This window comes from Saccoglossus kowalevskii, chromosome 2, assembly GCF_978046115.1.
Source record: "Saccoglossus kowalevskii chromosome 2, keSacKowa6.1, whole genome shotgun sequence".
Taxonomy (NCBI): domain Eukaryota; kingdom Metazoa; phylum Hemichordata; class Enteropneusta; family Harrimaniidae; genus Saccoglossus; species Saccoglossus kowalevskii.
In genome coordinates, this window is record NC_140642.1 from 25,922,630 (window position 1) to 25,943,909 (window position 21,280).

Below are 21,280 nucleotides of genomic sequence, written 5' to 3' on the forward strand. Positions count from 1 at the left end.
TTTTTTACAGACGTTGGCAGAAAAAGAGTTAGATTGCATGTAAAATTCGAGCGGAGCGATACAAAGTACAAGAAAAGAGTCGGACTACACTGTTAAGACATAGGCAAAACCAAGTAAACTTTTAAATATTTGAGGTCATTGACACTGCAGTATTACCTGCTGAAACTATGTGATATACTTAGTGTTACTAAATCCATGTAAATGTGTCCCGACTGTTTTAAGAACCTATTTTTTTAAAGTTTACATAGAAGTGTTTTCCAGCCCAGTAATTCACCATTAGAAAAACACTTTTAACATGATCATTTCGTGTCAAATCATTATAAAACTCAGACACATCCACATCTTTTACTGTCTTGTAAATCGTCACAGTAAATTTGGAACATGTGACTCTAATGTAGTAGATTTGACGAGGGTCCCAATGAGATAGTTACACTCATTTATCAAGAAGACACATAAAAAGTGTAGCAAATACTAAACATGAGTGATTTATTCCAATATTACCACAAAATACTAAACAAATTACAATTTATTGCCCAGTTCTACTGCAGAACATGATAATCAAACTGTTAAGAGAATAATTTCATATCAAAGAGTGCAAATTGGGGAACAATCTTGTGTGTGTTGTGAGTGATATATTAGTATCCATTTTTACGTAAATATACCAATCGAAGGTTAATCAAACAATATTGTTCAACATAATTCACTGACTGTTTACAAATAAACTATAGTTCAAGTGCATCTGATTAGACACAATAAACAATCAAATTCACTTTTTATCTAAGTTTCTTCAAAGGACACACATCATGCGACAACATTGCAGTGCGCGTTTGTTTAATTTTTCAAACACCCATTTCTGCAGCATTCTAGGGAGATTCCGATTTTTTAATTAGCAATAATGATTTATCCAAGTTTAAATTGACCAACACGTGCTCACAAATTAAACATTAATTAAACTACATTTATTGCTCCTTACAAATAATGATATATAAATGTTATTTCCAGGTTCGCGTGGCAGTATAGATTCATATTAAAACATGGTTTTATGCTAAATGTGCCATATTTCCTTGAAGAAGCAAAATTGTGCCGTGTTCTTAACATGATAACGAATTGAAGGACAATTGATTGTTTACTATAATATTCATTTCCCCGATCCGTTAAAACTAATTGCCCAGTTAACCACCTTAAAAACAACTAGGTTGTGATGGTAAGATTCCTCTACGGCAACAGATTAAAATTCACACAGACACGCAAAAAACTATAATCAATCAAGCAAAATGGCGACCGTGGTTTGGTGGTATTTGACCGTCAACCATATACTACTAGGGTCGACCACTAATTCCAATAGTACATGGCCATAGCACAAAATGTTGTAAGAAGATCAGACCATAGAAAAAAGTTAGGTAGATATCTTCAATGTTTATCCCAGAGATGTTATTAACCTCTAGGATCTGGCTGAGATAAAGAAGAAAGTGTTGTCAGAAAGAACCTTCACCGTGACGGTTTTTAAAATCCTATAGCAAGGTATATTTTGTTACTATAAAATGTACTTTCATCGTGTCCTGATTTGGATATTGATTCAAATTCTATGTTTACTGTACAATTATAGTGCTAATACAAATAAAGAACGAATGAAAAACATAAATAAAGACAACAAATGTAATGAGGCAGCTGGTGCATTGTAAGTTCTGAGTTATTCCCAGATGATGAAGCAATGTTGAATATATTTTGCTAGCTGAATTTATGTTTTACCTTTTGTTATGTAAATCAATAATACAAATATCATTGAATAAACATACTGGTATAGGACCCTCCATTGAGAGGTAGCTTAAACACATCCTATTTTAAATAAAATTCCGTCTGCTATGTCTTTACATATAGAACTTACATGGCAAACACCGTAACATTACGTCAGATAACTTTATAATAGATCTATAGATTATATCGCAATTCCACATTATAGTGCATTGTGGGATGGCGCGCTTTGTGGTTGGCGGAGTCGTTTTTGATTGGATCAAAATTATCCCACAATACACTGTGATTTGGAATGGCTCTATGGAACTGTATTTCTTTGGAGGCACACGGTTTTTCGCTTTGATAATGGGGAGGTCACCTTATTTCTGATTCATAGTATGGGAGGGGTTAGTGTGTTTCGCTTTGAGCCGTGAGAGCAATTACCTAAAAATATTTTATTAACTACGTATGCATTATATAACATACACACATTTTTGGATTTGGTAATATCAAGGATTTATAAGACAAGTGTTTGCAGTGGTGATTATCCGAGTATGGTGAAATGCAAGTTCACATCGACATCGGAATGCAATGGATGTATAGAAAAGAGTGATAGTGTAAACAGAAATGAACGACAAGGCTTGCGAATCTTCAAGATGACTGTCAATTTCATTCAAATCAAAGTACAATCAAGTAATAATACTTCCTTTCATAGTGGTGTACGTGGGATATCAGTACTTATGAATAACACATCCAGTAACGTTTATATATATATATATATATATATATATATATATATATATATATATATATATATATATATATATATATATATATATATATATATATATATATATATATATATATATATATAGTAAACGATGAGAGAACCATTCAAATTATATTTCCCAATACGCATTAGTGCAATCCCGGGGATTGTGGAGCGGCGCTTTAAACCCAGGATATGAGGATATACAGATGTCGAATATCTGCCCAGTCACATGACCAATTTCTCAGTTTTTGTACCTGTTAATAATAGTACAATGCTACTTTTAGTAAGTCCGTTGATTTGTGCCCAAAGCTACTTTACCATAGTCCCATGGAAATACCCCCGATATGTTCACTGTCAGTGTAATAGTCACATGAACGTTTGATACAGATATGTTTCCAATTATATTTCACTTATTAATAATAAGTAATATATAATATTAATATTTTGCATGTTCGCATTTGAGAACAATCTATTTTTGGCAAAATTAGTAAATTAGATGTTCATGAATGCATGCAATTATTTTCTACTGACTACTGTGAACAATAATCAATCAAACTGTTACAATGTAACATAGATTGAACATTACTGAAGTACGAAAATATAGCAAAAGTATCTGCAAGCCAGAATAACCATTTGTAAACTCAAATATTTTAAGTCTGTAAAACATGTATTCTTAGCTAGCACATCGTATCAGCTATTGAATTACAATTTTATTAATTCAAAATGTAGCTAATTTGAAAGAAAGTACTCTCTCGCAGGGCGCTTTGGTTAAGTCATGGCTGTTAATCCATGTACTGGCCCAAATTCGCTGAAACGGCATCGTAGCTATTTCTAAATGTTTTACAGTAACTAGCTATATAAATGATAGTTTTAAGTTTCAGAAAACATCATTTGAGTTCTACTTAAAACCGCTAACATGGGAGGCTCGCTCTGTTTCTAAATTTGTTAAGGATGGGCACTGTTGTTATTGAGGTAAATGAAGTAAATACCAGTAGGTAGATAAAAACGGCGCCCCCACACGGGCTAAATAAATCATTTATACAAACACTGATAGATAGAACTTGGTTCAAGTTACTGCTACTTTTCCGGTCTGGGATTCAGGAGGTATAATTTACTGTACTGGATTTGGTTTGGATGTCAGGATCCTGTCACGAAACAAGATTAATTGTTCAGAACACATTCACGTGTGTCAATTTTTGTTGTCGGAGTAGGTGGGCAAAATTAGGTACACCAAGTCAGATATACAATCGTTGTTGTAGTGGTTGGCAAAATGTGTCTCTTGAAGCAGATAAGGACACACACTCTGAACTAAATGAACAGATCCTATTTAATATTTATATTTAAAAGTCACTCCGTTTACATCGAGTACTACTTATCTGATTAGGTGTGCAATATGTTGCCGAATTGCAACATTTTGCGCACCGAATTTTGCTCAGAACTTATCACCCAAACGTCTTGTTGTCCGTGTGTATATAGAAAAATATATAGTTCCCTTCTAGAATTATTCTGAAAATGTTATAACAGAGTTTCTTATTTTCATAATACTGGTATTATTAAAGATATACCGTATCCTCTATATATAGTCATATATACTGCACGGTCATTGCGGCGTAGATTAAAACAAATTCCAATACAACGTTTTCAAAAGTGCAATCGTCGTCATAAGAACACACACCAAATGTAAACGTAAACATTTGATGAGATAGAGTACTATCAAATTGAACACATTCAAACATAGATGCGAATCCCAGTAACTATGGAGATCGCCATTCCGCTGACAGACGGCCAACTTGGATGTGAATAATGATTATATATTTTATTTATTCACTTATTTGTACAGACTAGTGATGTTCCGTCAGTTGTCAGTGTTCAAGATGGTATACCGTTTCTTGTTCAGCACTCCCGTAGTTCTGAAACAGAGATGGGAGAGAAGATGAGTTGGAATGACCGACACAATACCATAGAAATCCGCACTGTAACACCGTGAGGGTGGGTGGGTACGATCTTGTCAGTTTTTGAACTGTCATGAGCAGTAACGTTTTAACTTTAGTTGTATGATCCATGCAGCAAATACTCATCTAAGTATATAGATATATACATATATAAATATATAATTGACACATTACAGCATGACAATGTTACAAACGAGTGACCCGTTAGTGACGATGTATCCCTGGGCACTTGGATCCCGCCAAGCCAGATTTTTAGGGGTGCCATTATATGATGGAATTGCTTCACATGCATGATTGAAGAGCGAGATCTTCAACGTGTATCTCTATAACGAGAGTTTGCATAACTCATTGTCATTTATAGATAGTGTTTCAAGTCTCTATCACCGACGATTTATTGTAAAATGTTATTGGGCGACCACAGTGACTACAGTAACAACATACCGTGACACGAACCCGATGAACTATAAACGTCTTCCATGTAGTGATACAGCTAACAGGGTCAACAGCACAAGTTTAAAATGTACGCCTACACTACTTGAAGCACTTGTGTAAAAACAGGGAGTGTTGGTAGACACGGCTGTAAAATAAAACATTAATTTTATTACAATTAACAAAGGACATTTCGGTGTTTTTTTCACGAATATCTGTAGTACAGTGTCATGTCTTGCTGGCGTGTTTCTGTTCAGTTCAGACGCATAAATCTAATTTACGCATTCCACGGTGGCATTTTCTAGTAGTTGTGATGATAATGACAAGTATACATATGAAGCAATTCACCTTTTTCAGTCAAGGCTTTCATGATTGGTGATAAGTCTTTCCAGAATTCGCAATGTTTTGCACGGAGACCACTCTCAGTGTTCAAGATATTTTGGGAATTCATTTCCAATACCAAATATCGCTTTAAGATATCATCGTACTTCGGCCATCTGCGATTTACTTCACCTTCTTCATTTGGGTCACTGAGGAGCAATAAAACGTTATATAAATAAAGGTAGATACGAGATGAGGGCACGCAACTCTCATAGACACACACCGCGACATGTGATCTCTCGCGAGACTATAAGGAGAAAGAGCCATCTGTAGTGCCCATCGTCCGATTCGCACGGTTTCGCAGTAACCGCCATACACGGCCGTAACTAAAATGGTGACAGCCTAATAAATGAAACCTGGCTGACGAAGATGCTAACTTTTCCGCTGCGTGTGAGAAGTGAACCTGCTATAATTGTATTCTTACCGGGAGATTGATATCTATTTTTTTGGAAATACATAAATATTAGATATACATTGTATAACACACATTTCATTTTCGAAGATTCGTCAGACAATGCATAAGCCGCCCGGTAACACCACTCACTCTCCCACCCATCCGGAAAAATTATATTTCATGTGTTAAAGGAAAGGTCAATCCTGTCAATATTGTTGGCCACATAGCAGCAGTTATATACACTTATTTAAATAATGGACAACAAAATTAAAACAAGAAAAAATTAATAGAGTTATGATCCCATATAATATTCCATATAGTCGCCGCCATCTTGGCAATTTTCAAGCGCCCTCTATGGGGTCAGACGAGAATGCGAGCAGAATATGTTTGTGCACTGTGACGTCAATGTCCACATTCATTTGACTAGTCTGCATCATAGCATAGTTCCACTAGATAGTTACAGTCCGGGTTCAAAGTATATATATATGTATATAATGCCGATGTGATTTTGGACAACTTACGGTACTGTACATGACTACGTCAACATTTAGTGTATACACACTGGAGTAATTATGTCCTTAGTGTATATATGTCTGGTCTTGGTCGTAAAATTAAATTTTATTGTGGCTGTCTTATTGGTGATTGTTGTATACTAGTATTTGGGAAGATGGTGAGTTGTTCGAGTTATGAACATCGAGTTACGGAAATACCACGCCCATATTTTAGAAACCACGCTCAAATTTGCAAAACCATGCTCAAATTATATCTCGATTTTCAGTTAGCAGAACTTTGAAGTTACGGGCAATATACATTGTTGTTTTCGTTTAACGTCCACATTAGGTACTCGAACTTTAACTAACAGTTGACTGAACTTTGAGTCACGGGCAACATATTTTTTTTATTTACTGTTACTAAATGTGGACGTTAAAGAACAGTAACAATGTATGTTGCCCGTAACTCGAAGTTTGGTTTTAACTGATAATTCAACGTCGAGTTATAATTTGGGCGTGGTTTTGCAAAAGTGGGCGTAATTTCTAAAATGGACGTGGTCATTTTTGTTACTCAATGTTTTCGTAACTTCTTTGTCTGAAATTCGAACAATTCACCACCTACTATTTAGGTCAGTCAGACACGACCATGCGGTGAATGTGACGATTCAAAGCTGACGCAGTTTTTTTTTTTTTTTTTTTAAAGTCACGGTGATCGTCGCACCGCGTCTTGTTCGATACTGGGGTTCACAGCGACGTAAACAACGCGTGTAAAATACATTGTTTATTTACATGAAATTAGAACATACGCTGCGCCACGACTACCGTCCCGTCCTTTAAATGGTGTATAGTTGATAGGTACAATGGGAAAATCTTAACATTTGTGTGTTTTTTCAATCAAGGCGTATACTAAATAAGGGGTAATTCAGTGGAGTGCATTTGATTTACAATACGTCAACTACATTTGGAGTTTGTACTGACCAATCACGTTCAACAGCTTGTTTTGTCATAAATGAGTACGCGTGTCAGTCTCTAAAATTGACACGTGACTTGTAACGACTTTGTATCTAGATAGCGAGTGGGCATTATCTGGACTGGGACAATCGGACAGAGAATGTCCTGTTAGATCATGTGCACTGTATTGTAATTACTTCATATAAACGTCACATATGTCATTAATACGTCGATGTTTACTATGACATGCCGGTTTTAGATTCTCAAAAGTAACAAAATAGTTTGTAATTACATCGATATTTTTTTTTGCCGGTTTCCTCCCACTATGGCGGATCCTTTTTTTCTTTGATGTGACCCGCTATTTATTACCACGCATGAGCAATTAGGTATATAATATTTAATGTCCCAAATCAGAAGACATTTTTTTTAATGCATTCATCCATAAACGACCCACAGTTCAACATGTAAATCACCCAATACACAACAGACGTACCAAGAAAATGTGTGTGTACTACTTATACGCACATGCGCAGTCCCTCGATTGATTCTAATACATCGCGTGGGACATCCGCTTGTGTTATGTCGTGATGATATAACTAAAACTGTGCAATTTCATACAATACTTAGAAATTGTGTGACAATATTCAAATACCTTTGTCGCCATCGTGAACTGGTTGTTGTCTTGGTGACAGTGGATACTAACCATGTCGGGTAACGGATCTAACAAATTGGTCACTTTGAACGTAAAAAATTCAGTACAGCCTTGGACAACCTTTGTAAAACTTACCCTGTTCTAGCGAAATTAGCCCAGAACCTCATTATTAGTCGACTCATCGTAATATCATCCTCACTGTATAATTGGTCATTGTGTAGAGGAACTCCGAACACGTAGGCGATTTCATCAGCGTGAACTGTACCAGCCCACTCAGGCCACGGGTTATGAGATGAACGATGTTGAAAATTATATAAAAATACATCTTCATTAACTAAGGCATGATACTCATTGGCGAACTCGACTGTGGGACAAATTATGTCATAATCACCCCAGGTATTGTCTGCCAGATCACGCAGTGATTCGCCGTCTTCTTTGTCGTGTTGGCGCACGTACTCCTCGCCAATTTGATCAAGAACCTCCGATGGCAATTCACCAAACCGAAAACCGATTGTTTCCAAGTATTTCTCATATGTGATGTGACTATCGGTGTCTAACGAAAAATCGGGAATCAGACGAATCAGATTAAACATTCCTTCATTTTCATTAGCACCAAGAAGCACTTGGGTCCGTTTTAACTCCATGTTATTTAAACTGTCCGCAGGCTGAGAGAGAATAAATCTGTCGTCTTGTACAGGAAAGTGAATGAGATTGTACGAATTGGCAAGTTTATCCGGAGGTAGATTACGAAGGCATTTTAAGACCACAGACACATTGAATTCATACGACAGTTCCTCTTTCGTCAGACAACCGAGCGAAAACGCCATGCATTTAGCAAGATGTCGATGTTCAGTGTATGTACCCGGACTTAAAAATGGCATCATTGGGCTACCACTTTGTAGAATCGCCCTTTTAAACAACCGACGGCTAGACGGTGAAAGGATGTGATATCCGACACTAGCAGCTCCGGCACTTGCACCGAATAAAGTTACCTGGTCGTGGTTCCCATTGAAAAATTGTATGTTGTCATGTATCCATTGCAATGCCATCACTTGGTCCATTAAACCCATATTTCCGGGTGAGTCAGTGTTTTCGAGAGCTAGGAAGCCAAATGTATTCAGTCTATAGTTTAATGTCACAACAATTACCTGTTCAACGGCGGCCAATGTAGTGCCATTATAAACAGCCAAAGATCCAGACCCGGTAACAAAACTTCCACCGTGAATCCAAACCAAAACTGGTAAAGGCGTTTTATGGCGAGGGTGCTGTGGTGTCCATATATTCAAATACAAGCAGTCTTCGCTCTGAGGTCCTTCGGTGTTCCACATGTCGGTACCGACGAAATCCCCCAATGCCCTGTCGGGCTTCTGCCAGCATGAACTAGAATATTCCGTCGCATTTCGGACCCCTTCCCATTGTCGCACTGTTGGTTCCGGGAGGGTGAAACGCCGTTCGCCAACAGGTGGGTCAGCGTACGGGATAGCCAGAAACGCGTCGACGTAGGTGTCCAAAATGTCGACTCGTTTACCTCTGACTTTTCCATACAGAGTCTGAATGATAGGACCAGTGTCATCTTCGTGTGTGAAAACTACCAAAAACAGCAGCAAGACCACAGTTGACTGAATACATGCCAACATAACTGTATCTGGGGGTATTTCTCAAAAGTAAAAGTTGTCCGAGTCCATTTTTCTAGACGTTGTCTTTCAGCCACTCAAGTCTATAGTAAAGAGAGAGGCTTATTTAAAATAACACAATGACATGACCTCTCAGTATATATATACTGGCAACCTAGATCACGACCTATGGGTTCTTGGGGCTTCCTCTCAGCAAAACTGGCTTTGCGACGAGTGGTCGTCATGAAAAAAGAACAAAACCGTGACCCCATTTTAACTATAGGTCAACACTACTATTATTATGTTAATCCCGCCTTCGTTTCAAATAAATGTCGGGGTTTAGTTGTTATGTTGTCTTATAGAAAAGCAGGTCGATCTTTTGATAGATTTCAAATCTGTTTTACTGCTGTCTGAGAGTAGGTGCAGCCCCACCAACCTAGTATGTAATTCAACATTAGCATTGAACATAGTGATTGAAAAACCAAATACTTAATTTCCCGATGTCGTGCCCATCCACGCATAGACCATGGAAGCTAATGCATAGACTCACGCGATATAAGGCCTTCGGGCATGTCAGCTTAAAAAGGCGAATTAATTTGCAGAATCTGAAACCCGAACTACAATAAGATAAAGGAATACAAACACCCACATATTTTGCGTCGACGTATACGCAATTAGTGTCACGGACTGTAGTAACTGTAATCACTGCAGAATGTGGTTAAGTCCAGCTTATGTGAAGAGAATTCAAATTGTCAATGAGTAACATGTAAAAAGCACTAGTACTTACAAATATACAAGCAGACTCCGACAACTAAAATGGCCCAGTCCTTATCGTTACTGTTGTACCACTGCCGTGGCCGTCAACACTGTATTTTACGATTATAAAGTCGTGAATCACGATCAAACGAATAAACTTTTACATCGATTCCACAGAGAAATCACCAACTACTAATATATCTAGAGATTGTCGGTTTCCTATTTACCGGCACTTAGTCACGCATCAAAGTTCGAAGATTCTCATTGTTTTTACAGAAGCGGATCGCCATGGCAAAATTGAAATCAACGATATCAAATTAATTGTTGCTTTTACGACCACCAATGTATGTATCTATTTCTGAATACGATACAAATACGTCGTACGGTGGTCATGGCAACAACACGAATGAAAAGACAGAATGATTATGATGATCTACAGTCTCATAAGTGTGTTTTACGCATGTATATGTTACACCCCGTGCTAAAGGGATGGAACAAATATCGAGTATAAGGCCATAAATTGCTTGGATAAACAGAATAGGAAATGCGGTGGTTGCAAACAGAATTATAAATTACGCTAAGCTAATGTACATCCATAACGATAATTATATTTCAAAGTCAACTTTATTCACTTTTAAACTTTCATTTATAAAACGTTGAACTGGTAATGATAACAAACTGGGGCGATGCAACATGGCGAAAATTTTTCAACCGTTGATGATGATTGCGTCACAAAGTTCACAATGCACATGCAAAATCGAAATATCACGGCCTATCTGCGTTTCGTCGGCACCAGTGTGTATCATTTGCAATCTCCGGACACGGTCACGCTGTATCTCCCTGCGAGAAAGCACCGGGATGTTTACATATTTAATTACCGGGTGTAACTTTTCAGCTGACTTCTCTGGTTTTGATTTTGTTCTACCTCACAGAGTGGCGCCGGGCAAAGTGTGAAGGTTAACTTATAACTTTACTCGTAAACTGATTAAATGCGACAGGGTGTGTAATACTATTGAAATACGGACCAGTGAATTGAATGGCCATATTGTATTCACTATGTATTGAAGCGTAGACTAGTTTGAATTCAGGGATACGGGGAAGAGGGTATAATTAAACCCACCAGTTTCTCGGGTAATATACCTCCGTCGCAATGTAACCCAGTCAAGAAGAGATGAAAACCACATATTCCTACTTATTTATCAAAGAATTCTTCTAATAATATTTAAGAATATGAGTACGACCATTTGTGATGGAGGGAACAACTCTCATACAAGGTACGGTGAACATCAAAAGGTTGTATGATTTGGAAAAGAGGTAAAATATGTTTTCACCCCAAATATATATTTGTTACGAATAGAAAATCAAATTTCCATGACATGAACATACCCTAGAAAAAACCAACAAAGGCAGATTGGCCGCCGTCTTGTTTTTTTTATCTGAAATAAATATTTTTAGTTAGTTCTTCACATTTGTGTGTGACCGAAACCACTTTGCTACTTACATTTACTTATTTCAAGCTGTTATCGATGATAATTTAGAAGCACGGGTAGTTCAACGATATCAGTGTATGAATTCACGTTTGATATGCTGAGAATAACCTACATTTAGGCGTTTGAGGGCGCTTTGTATCTCTAAATTGCATTGACCTACTTGCCCCTTAGAAACCTCCGCTTCAAATTACAGTAACATGAAACGAGATACAATCCGTGGAAATGGACGGGAGTATTTTTTTCTCGAAAGAAAACTTCCTCGAGCAAATAGAGTGTATATGTATCTACATTATTTAAAATCTTTGCTAGTTCCTTCATGGTTTCCTGGATCGAAGTACTTTATTTTGTCATATTTAAGCGTATTTACTATATTCTCGTCATCCACTCATCCTTCGAGCACAAATTCTACTGCTACTGATATTTTTTTCTAATTTGTATGCAACGTATCATATCAAGTGTATGATTTCACTCGTACATGTCTTATCGTAATTATAATTACACGTCGTTACATATTTTAATAAGCTACACAGCAAGAAAATTTAATTTAGAATTAGCATCTACAATCTACAGAATATTTAATTAAAGATTAGTAAAATCCCAATCTCAAACTCTTCAGATATCTACTTCCAAGTCGAGATACAGGCATTATTATTAATTGAACTTATTTATTTATTTATTTATTTATTTATTTATTTATTTATTTATTTATTTATTTATTTATTTATTTATTTATTTATTTATTTATTTATTTATTTGAATAAAAGTGCGCTCGCTGGAGTGTCAATCCACGTGTGCCATTCGGATTGAGACTCTGAGGGCGCTGCATTTCACTGCACTGTCAAGCTTGCTTTCACGGAGATGAAGCTTGAGTGGTGATTGATTCACGAAAAAGATTGTTTCCTTTCAAAATCAATCATCAAATTAATTAGCAGTACACGGAAGCAAGTCATTCTTGTTATTGCGTTGCCAAGCAACGAGGCGATGCTCCAATTTATCATCGTGTAGCGTACTGTCATTAGACTAGATTCTGTTGTCTGAACTGACAGGTGCCATAGTGTATGTTTCGGGGAATGATAAACGAACACTGACGTATATATAAAGTGTACCGTCGATGGAGATTAATTCATTTTACGTGTTTCCCTGATCCGTGTCGATATTTCTATGCGAATCGATCCACACAATCATTGCAGATGTTATTGTCATTCACGCGTTGTAATTAAATTGACCGACACGTATCAATTGTGGCTCAAAACCAGCCACAAAAATAAGAAATCACGAAATATGAGGTTTATATAACATAAAATGATTATACATGTGGATTCATTAATTTGTGGATTCACTATAAGATGATATTGTGCACATGTGCGTTATTGAACACGTTTTTTTTTATCAAGGTCATTGTGAAATTCAGTACTCTTTAGATAACAAATAAATCAAAGTGTTTCCATGGAGCGTCATTTGCATTCTATTACTGTTATAATGTCGGGAAATCTCCAACTGCTACATTCTCCCTACACAATGACGTCTCTCGGATTATTCTCCCTTAATAACAGATATCACCATGGTTTCCTGTGCCACGCGTGGATTCTCATATTGGAACCGAATTGTTGAAATCAGACAGTGCCACGTAAGGTATCGGGTGTCGTACATTGCTCCAGACAGTGACGCATGGGCACCGGCCGCCATACATGCGTGTTTTTTCAGCTATATGACCTGTCTGCGCCCGGTGTTTTTCATAGTTCTTACTGCGTACATTAAGTGTTAGCCGGTGGACAGTTCTGCCAATTGCACTGGTAACTTATTCACGAATCCGTGGATGAGATGCTCATAATAATAGTATTGCCCACTGGTAGGAACAAGTAACTCTGGAAGATGTCCAGTAAGTTTGTCCTAGTTACTATCGTTTATTTTGCATACTGCGTAGTTGGTAATTGCGATAACCATCATCCGAAAGTTACTACGAGAATGGGGGCAGTGGCTGGAAATCGCATCCGAATACTGGAAGAGACTGTTCACAGCTTTAAAGGTATTCCTTACGCCGAACCTCCGATTGGAGAGTTGCGATTCAAGAATCCGTTGCCTTTGCAGCATCCCTGGTCGGGTATCAGAAATGCAACGACTTTTGGTAATGCATGTTGGCAGCAGTCTGACACTATGTTTTTGACAGCGGCCACAGATTTGACACCGTCTGAAACACTGAGCGAAGATTGCCTGTATTTGAATATCTGGACCCCCGAGTCGGCACACAACGCGGCAGTGATGCTATGGTTTCACGGGGGGAGTTTTTTCTGGGGAGCTGGATCGATCTCCTTGTACAACGGTGGAACTCTGGCTGCTGTAGAGAAAGTTGTCGTCGTCACTGTTAATTACAGGTTAGGTGCATTTGGGTTTTTGACATTAAAACACACCGATATACGGGGTAATATGGGCATGATGGACCAGGTTTTAGCAATTGAATGGGTGAAAGAAAATATCCGTTATTTTGGTGGGGATCCGGATAAAATTACTCTGGTTGGACAAAGCGCGGGTGGGGCCAGTGTGACGTATCATCTTCTTTCTCACGTCGGTAGGAATAACTTCCGTCGGGCCATTGTACAAAGTGGAACTTCTAACAGTCCCGCTCTGGATCCTAAAACCATGGATGAAACGAATCATTATGCTCAACTTCTGTCTGCTGATCTGGGCTGCGTGGAGTCTATAATACCTCTAAATATCACCACCTCACTGCATGACTTGCCGACACCTGCCGACCCCATTGATTACAGTATATATGAAGAAAACTACGAGTCCTCGAGCGAGGTGACTCTTGGTGAGATCGATCAGTATTTTGAAAATCATGCCACGGAAGTCATTGCATGTCTGCGTACCAGGGAGCCCATCGACTTCGTAACAAGTCTATGGTCATTCGGTTTGCACTTTCCGACAATAGATGACGCGTTCATTCGTGAGACACCAGCCGATTCGATCAATGGAGAAGACTTCAAACGGACTGAATTGCTGATAGGTATGAATGAAAACGAAGCCGCAGTGAATCTTCTTCGAATGAATTGGTTGCCCAGAGAAAACGACTCTGTGATAGACGCATCTCTATTTCATCAACGCATACAAGATTTTTACCGGCGTGACCAAAACGATAACATTCTTGCTGAAACAACTGCGTTTATGTACCGAGACTGGTACGACAAACACAACCCTGAGAAACTACGAGATGCATATGAAGATATAGTGGGCGACCATGACATCAAATGTCCGTCTATAGAATTTGCCAGGACGTATTCCGCGTCGGATAGTACGCAAGTTTACATGTACCAGTATACACACCGCCCATCCCTGTCTTCCTGGCCCGAGTGGATGGGGTGTGTACACGGGGACGAGTTGGCGTTTGTGTTTGGTCATCCGTTGCATATGGAGAATGGATACACAGAAGAAGAAAGTAATTTCAGTCGAAAAATTATGAAATATTGGGCAAATTTTGCCAAAACAGGGTAAGTATATTATATAACATGGCGTAGCAAATCTGGGTTTGCAATGCAGTTAGCTGACAAAACAATTGGGGAGCGAATTCAGTATAATTTCAAGTTTATATTATAATACTGCACAACAGGAAACATATTAGGGGTATTTTCAATAAATCAGACTATGTTTGTGTTTTTTTTACTAAGCTTTAATTTCATTTGAACGTTTGTATTTATTTTTAAACACATAGAGACAAAACGTATATATTAGTATACCTGACTTTGATTCAATGTGATATACAATTGTCGAGGATCATCACACAATTACAGGTACCGGCATGGATACATCCGGGTTCTAACAGGCGTTATGTATCATCAACAATTCAATACATGACTTAACTATATATTAGTATCTGGTTTCTACTCATTCATTTACTCTATTTTACAGTAAAACGATCCTCACATAAACCACTCAAAATCTCGCATAGTTCAAGTTCAAGTCAACAATATGTACTATTTTCTTTCTTTTAAATTCAGCAATCCTAACGTTGATGATCCTGCAAGTGATCACCATGGTAACCAGTGGACTCGTTACGGGTTGGACAATCTTGCATATCTCACACTAAACATGTCCATACTGAATAAAACAATATTAAGCCGAGGGTTGCGTGTCCCTTATTGTGATTTCTGGCGAGAACTGGTACCAAAGGTAACAGAAGGAGAATCCACGCCCAAGGACACTGATCAAGGTACGAATCTCAACATTCTCAGCAACAACCAGACGATCATTTGAGAATGTCGGATCAAAGTTCGGAACATTTACGTAAACAATTGTGATTGGTATTTCATAACTAGAGGGAAATGAGTAACGTAAAACCGCACTACAAATGATACACAGATCCCTAAACACATGGTAAAATGGTGGTTCCCATAGAAACCGAAGACCCCCTAGAAAGGTTCCATGTGTTAACACGAGTTTTCCTGACTTCCTGATAAGCACATTCTGGTAGCCATTTGGTAATCAGCAATATTTAAAATAATTATGCTCTGACTTAGAAAATATATAGTGAAGTAACAGTATCACCCGACATTTTCGTAAATTGGGTCGTCACAGGATTGTTTACACAGCATGGCACTGAAAGAGAGCATATAGGAACCCCGGGATAGAAACTGTATATTATGGGTACAGTTCCCACGAGTGACGTACTGCCGAACGGACACTGAGAATATAGTAAAATCGTCGCACCATCTTAGAGTTAAATTACAGTCTAGTATACTATCAAAAAATGTTGTATGACATGTCTATTTACACATTTTTCTATTTCAGATAACAACAGTGATAGGTGTGCCAACCCTACGTCTTCATCATCCATACACCAACTACCCCGTGCGCGCGTGACCCTCCACGTTGTCTTTGTAATTTGGCTGTATGGCACCAATCGGTTGTGATTGTGATGACAGACACGGCGTAAAATATGATGGAAATATGGATGCGTCTGTTAAGCCCTCGGACACGGTGTGGTGTGTTTGGCATCGCGGCTGCCGCTACGTCGGTGAATTGATACTTGTACGAGCAATATCGAATCCGCCAAGATATATAGAGGAGAGACCCTGGATGTCTGCAAAATAACACGGCATATGAATACTATGGATTGATTGTACAGCAATGGAACACGTGCCGTAGCATGGTTTCCTCATTATATATTATAGTGGATAAGAGAACGGCCATGAATCATGCAATACATACTGAAAAATGACTTGCACTGTTTTGTCGATCAACGTATTCTCTTCTCCATAGTAACCAATTACGTTGAAATAAATATTCAAGTTGATGAAACTTGGTATTGCGATTTTTAGTCCCCTTTCCCTGAAAACGGGGTCATATAATTCGGACTCGGTCCGTCTGTCCGTCCGTCGGTGTCATATTCCAGAACCCTCTGGACCAAATCAGTTCATTCTTTGCATATACTCAGTACTCAGCGGAAAATATGCACATGCATTGGTTTAGTAATTCGATTCAAGTTGGCCGACTTGCAGACATTTTTTTTTTTTTTTTAAATATGGCATGCTTTGTCAGTTTTTGTTTAAATTTGGTACACATTTTAGGATATATGTTCATAACAATTTTTTTTTGTGATTGGATAAAAGATGGCTGACATGCAGCTATTGTGTGTGTTTTTTTGTAAATGTGGTATTTTGGACATGCTTTGTCAGTTTTTATGCAAATGTGGCACATAAATGTTGATTTTTTTAAACGGGTTCAAAATGGCCGGCTAGTAGCCATATTGTTTTTTTTTTGAAAATGTGATGTTGACAAGTTTTTTTTTTGTCTTCAAATTGTACATGTTAGTATCCATGGCAGTCACAATCGAAGAAAAGATGTCCGACTGGCGGCCATTTGTTCGCATATTCTGTAATGTTTGCACATTTAACACGTATATCTCTTGCCAACAAATTATTATATTAGATTTTTTTAATCAACACTATGTGAACTATTTTATTAAATTTCTGTAGTTTTTCGTTAGAAACTCGTCACATGTACATTACATCACCCACCCTACCGTAACGTGAGTCAGTTGAATTCAAATTATTACAGTCCTTCGCACTCACTGGCATTTGTGTGCCACGTTGGTTGGTTGTTTATTTCTTGGTATTTTTGTTGTTTGTTTCTCTGTGATTCACAAATACTATGACTTTTCAAGTCCAAGTTCAACAAGTACATTTGTACTATCAAACAAGTAGTTAAAATGCCGACCAAAAACTTGAACGTAGACACATGTTGTTATCGTCATAAAGGTCACTGTACCCACGTATGTCAGCCAGTACATCACACAATGACACGTCTACATCATATAACGGCACGAGTACACCACGTAATAATTGTATTAGGTCAATTATGTTGTGTGTCTTACATATTATATAAACGTACAGTGTTTTGTACAATCTGATTAAAATCTGATGTAGTGTACGGGCTTTAATTATTTTGGCTATAAACTTATTTTAATTTTATTTTTTATTACTTTTGTTATTAATGCCCTTTTATTTTATTATTTTACTTTGATTTTGATTTTGTGATTTTTTTTAATTCCGCCCTACCTACATCTGAACCGATGCCTATGTAACGAGATTTCAACGAGACCCACTATCGACGATTTTAGTCAACGAATCACAGACCTCCTTCTATAGCGCACATGATGGCGTCACCGGGCAGAGTCTGATGGCAAACACACTCAAATAAAATGGCGGATTATACCGACCGAGAAAAACACGGCTTTTCGGTAAGTTTATCATTGTCAAATGCAACGAAAGTCATTTTTATGTTAATATTGTGGCTCGAATGGTTCGATTTTAGATCGTTATTTTGCATAGTTATTCTGGGAGTGACGATTTTGTTTCCACCGGTTCGACCGAACACCAGTGTCTTTTTCCAGTCGCCTGCCCTGGAGACGGGTGATGTTTTGTTGACGATCGGGCCAAAATCGTCTACGATATTGAAGCCGTAAATATTCATCAAATTGTATCAACATTTTGTACATTATACAATAACACTTTATTAAAGTAAATGAGCTGATTTGGACTGGAATAATATATTTTTTATTTGGAACACATCGCAATTGATCAGGAAATATTGTTTTGCTCCAATTTTCTGCGTCGATGCCGTGGGCCGGTGACCGCTATACAATTTAAAATCAGTTTGCATTGTTTACTATAGCTGTTTACAGTGTTCTAATCATTACGATTTACTTTTTTTTTGCTTCCATTCTAGATAATTATGCTCAGTGATGTAAAATTGAAGCGATGACTGAATGAACGAACCTTGGCTGGCGAAGATGTATCTGGAAGTGTACACATTTGTTGGAAGTGAAAAAAATATTCAATGAAATGACAAAAATTGTAAAATGCTGTGGAATTTCTTTTGCAAATAAAAATATACTAGCAATTTTCTATTAATGGTTTATTCAAGTGGGCAAAATATAAATGTACAGAAGAATTGCCCGTATACACTGAAAAGTAAGCAACCGACAGCCTGTATGAAAGGGGGACTGTGATTGGCTGTTACTTACGCGAGATTTGAACGGGACTTACATAGGCGTCGGATCAGATGTAGGTAGGGCGGAATTAAAAAAATCAAAATCAAAGTAAAATAATAAAATAAAAGGGCATTAATAACAAAAGTAAAAAAAATAAAATTAAAACAAGTTTATAGCCAAAATAATTAAAGCCCGTACACTACATCAGATTTTAATCAGATTGTGTTTTGTATAGACCAGCTCGTGTACCACATACAGAGGTAGAGCATGTAATATCTGAGCTAATGGAGATTTAGTTGGTCCATCAGCTGCAACCGACTTGAATGTTTTGTAGCAGCATTGAATTGAAGTCGACACCTACGCACGCGCGGAAATTGAGTCCCAAGCGACGATAACAATACACGCTAAAATCGTAAAGGCTCATGGGTAAACGTTTGTTTGTAAAAAAAAAAAAAATGCCACGCTATAGCCATCTGACGCATGCGCAGGTGACGACTCCCCCGCTTCAAGTAATATATTAATCGGTTCAGTGATGTGGCACTGGGCAAATCAACTGCAGGCTGAATCTTCCAATACACGAAACTGTATAGCGGTATGTAGTCCGAAAGTATGCGGAATATTTTTTTAGTCGAAACGTATTGCCAGATTGATTGATTCAGAAACCCCATTGGTTATGGTATGCCCGTATTCGCGACACACACAGAGGAAAGCTTCTGGGTACAGACCGTCGTAATTCTTGGTAATGCAACGACGTACATCGTCTGTGATGCATTGGTATGCCCGTTTACAGGAGACGTACACCGTCTGTGATGCAATGGTATGCCTGTTTACAGGAGACGTACACCGTCTGTGATGCAATGGTATGCCCGTTTACAGGAGACGTACACCGTCTGTGATGCAATGGTATGCCCGTTTACAGGAGACTCACACCGTCTGTGATGCAATGGTATGTCCGTTTACAGGAGATGCACACTGTCTGTGGTGCAATGGTATGCCTGTTTACAGGAGATGTACACCGTCTGTGATGCAATGGTATGCCCGTTTACAGGAGACGTACACCGTCTGTGATGCAATGGTATGCCCGTTTACAGGAGACATACACCGTCTGTGATGCAATGGTATGCCCGTTTACATGAGACGCGCACTGTTTGTGATGCAATGGTATGCCTGTTTACAGGAGACGTACATCGTCTGTGATGCAATGGTATGCCCGTTTACAGGAGACGTACACCGTCTGTGATGCAATGGTATGCCCGTTTACAGGAGACGTACATCGTCTGTGATGTAATGGTATGCCCGTTTACAGGAGACGTACATCGTCTGTGATGTAATGGTATGCCCGTTTACAGGAGACGTACACCGTCTGTGATGCAATGGTATGCCCGTTTACAGGAGACGTACATCGTCTGTGATGCAATGGTATACCCGTTTACAGGAGACGTACATTGTCTGTGATGCAATGGTATGCCCGTTTACAGGAGACGCTCACCGTCTGTGATGCAATGGTATGCCTGTTTACAGGAGACGTACATCGTCTATGATGCAATGGTATGCCTGTTTACAGGAGACGTACACCGTCTGTGATGCAATGGTATGCCCGTTTACAGGAGACGCACACCGTCTGTGATGCAATGGTATGTCCGTTTACAGGAGACGCACACCGTCTGTGATGCAATGGTATGTCCGTTTACAGGAGACGCACACTGTCTGTGATACAAGGGTATGGCCGTTTACAGGAGAGGCACACCGTCTGTGATACAAGGGTATGCCCGTTTACAGGAGACGTACACCGTCTGTGATGCAATGGTATGCCCGTTTACAGGAGACGTACACCGTCTGTGATGCAATGGTATGCCCGTTTACAGGAGACGCACACCGTCTGTGATGCAATGTATGCCCGTTTACAGGAGACGCACACCGTCTATGATGCAGTGCTGTACCTGTATACAGGAAGCATGTTCTTCTTCATACACTAGTGTGTTCGTAGTCGGGGCACGTACACAGACAACATGCTGTATTTGTGATGCTGTACTATGACTGTATACTGGGGACATGCATCGTCTGTAATGCAATGGTATGTCTATCCACATGGGACATACATCGTCCGCGATTTAATAGTTTACCCGGGAACGCATCGTCTTTGATGCGATGGTATGCCCATCAGAAACACACAGGGAAGACA

At 38.6% G+C, this 21,280-nt stretch overlaps 2 protein-coding genes and 1 long non-coding RNA gene across 3 annotated transcripts; 2 read left to right on the forward strand and 1 right to left on the reverse strand.

Annotated features, from left to right (window-relative positions):
* Positions 1-3,812: 3,812 nt before the first annotated feature.
* On the reverse strand, positions 3,813-9,427 carry LOC102808295 (acetylcholinesterase-like). The gene is made up of 4 exons (XM_085506946.1): positions 7,889-9,427; positions 5,233-5,414; positions 4,897-5,032; positions 3,813-4,413 (listed from the first exon to the last, which is right to left on the reverse strand). Exons 1-3 carry the CDS (start codon positions 9,388-9,390, stop codon positions 4,917-4,919), a joined length of 1,800 nt encoding a protein of 599 aa, XP_085363072.1. The 5' UTR covers positions 9,391-9,427; the 3' UTR covers positions 3,813-4,413; positions 4,897-4,916.
* Positions 9,428-13,745: 4,318 nt separating this feature from the next.
* On the forward strand, positions 13,746-16,904 carry LOC100371748 (acetylcholinesterase-like). Its single transcript, XM_006825215.2, has 3 exons — positions 13,746-15,097; positions 15,605-15,816; positions 16,395-16,904. Exons 1-3 carry the CDS (start codon positions 13,767-13,769, stop codon positions 16,514-16,516), a joined length of 1,665 nt encoding a protein of 554 aa, XP_006825278.2. The 5' UTR covers positions 13,746-13,766; the 3' UTR covers positions 16,517-16,904.
* A 1,111-nt stretch (positions 16,905-18,015) lies between these two features.
* Positions 18,016-19,007, forward strand: LOC146748616 (uncharacterized). The gene is made up of 2 exons (XR_014931395.1): positions 18,016-18,345; positions 18,834-19,007. It is a non-coding gene; the product is annotated as an uncharacterized LOC146748616 (long non-coding RNA).
* Positions 19,008-21,280: the final 2,273 nt, after the last annotated feature.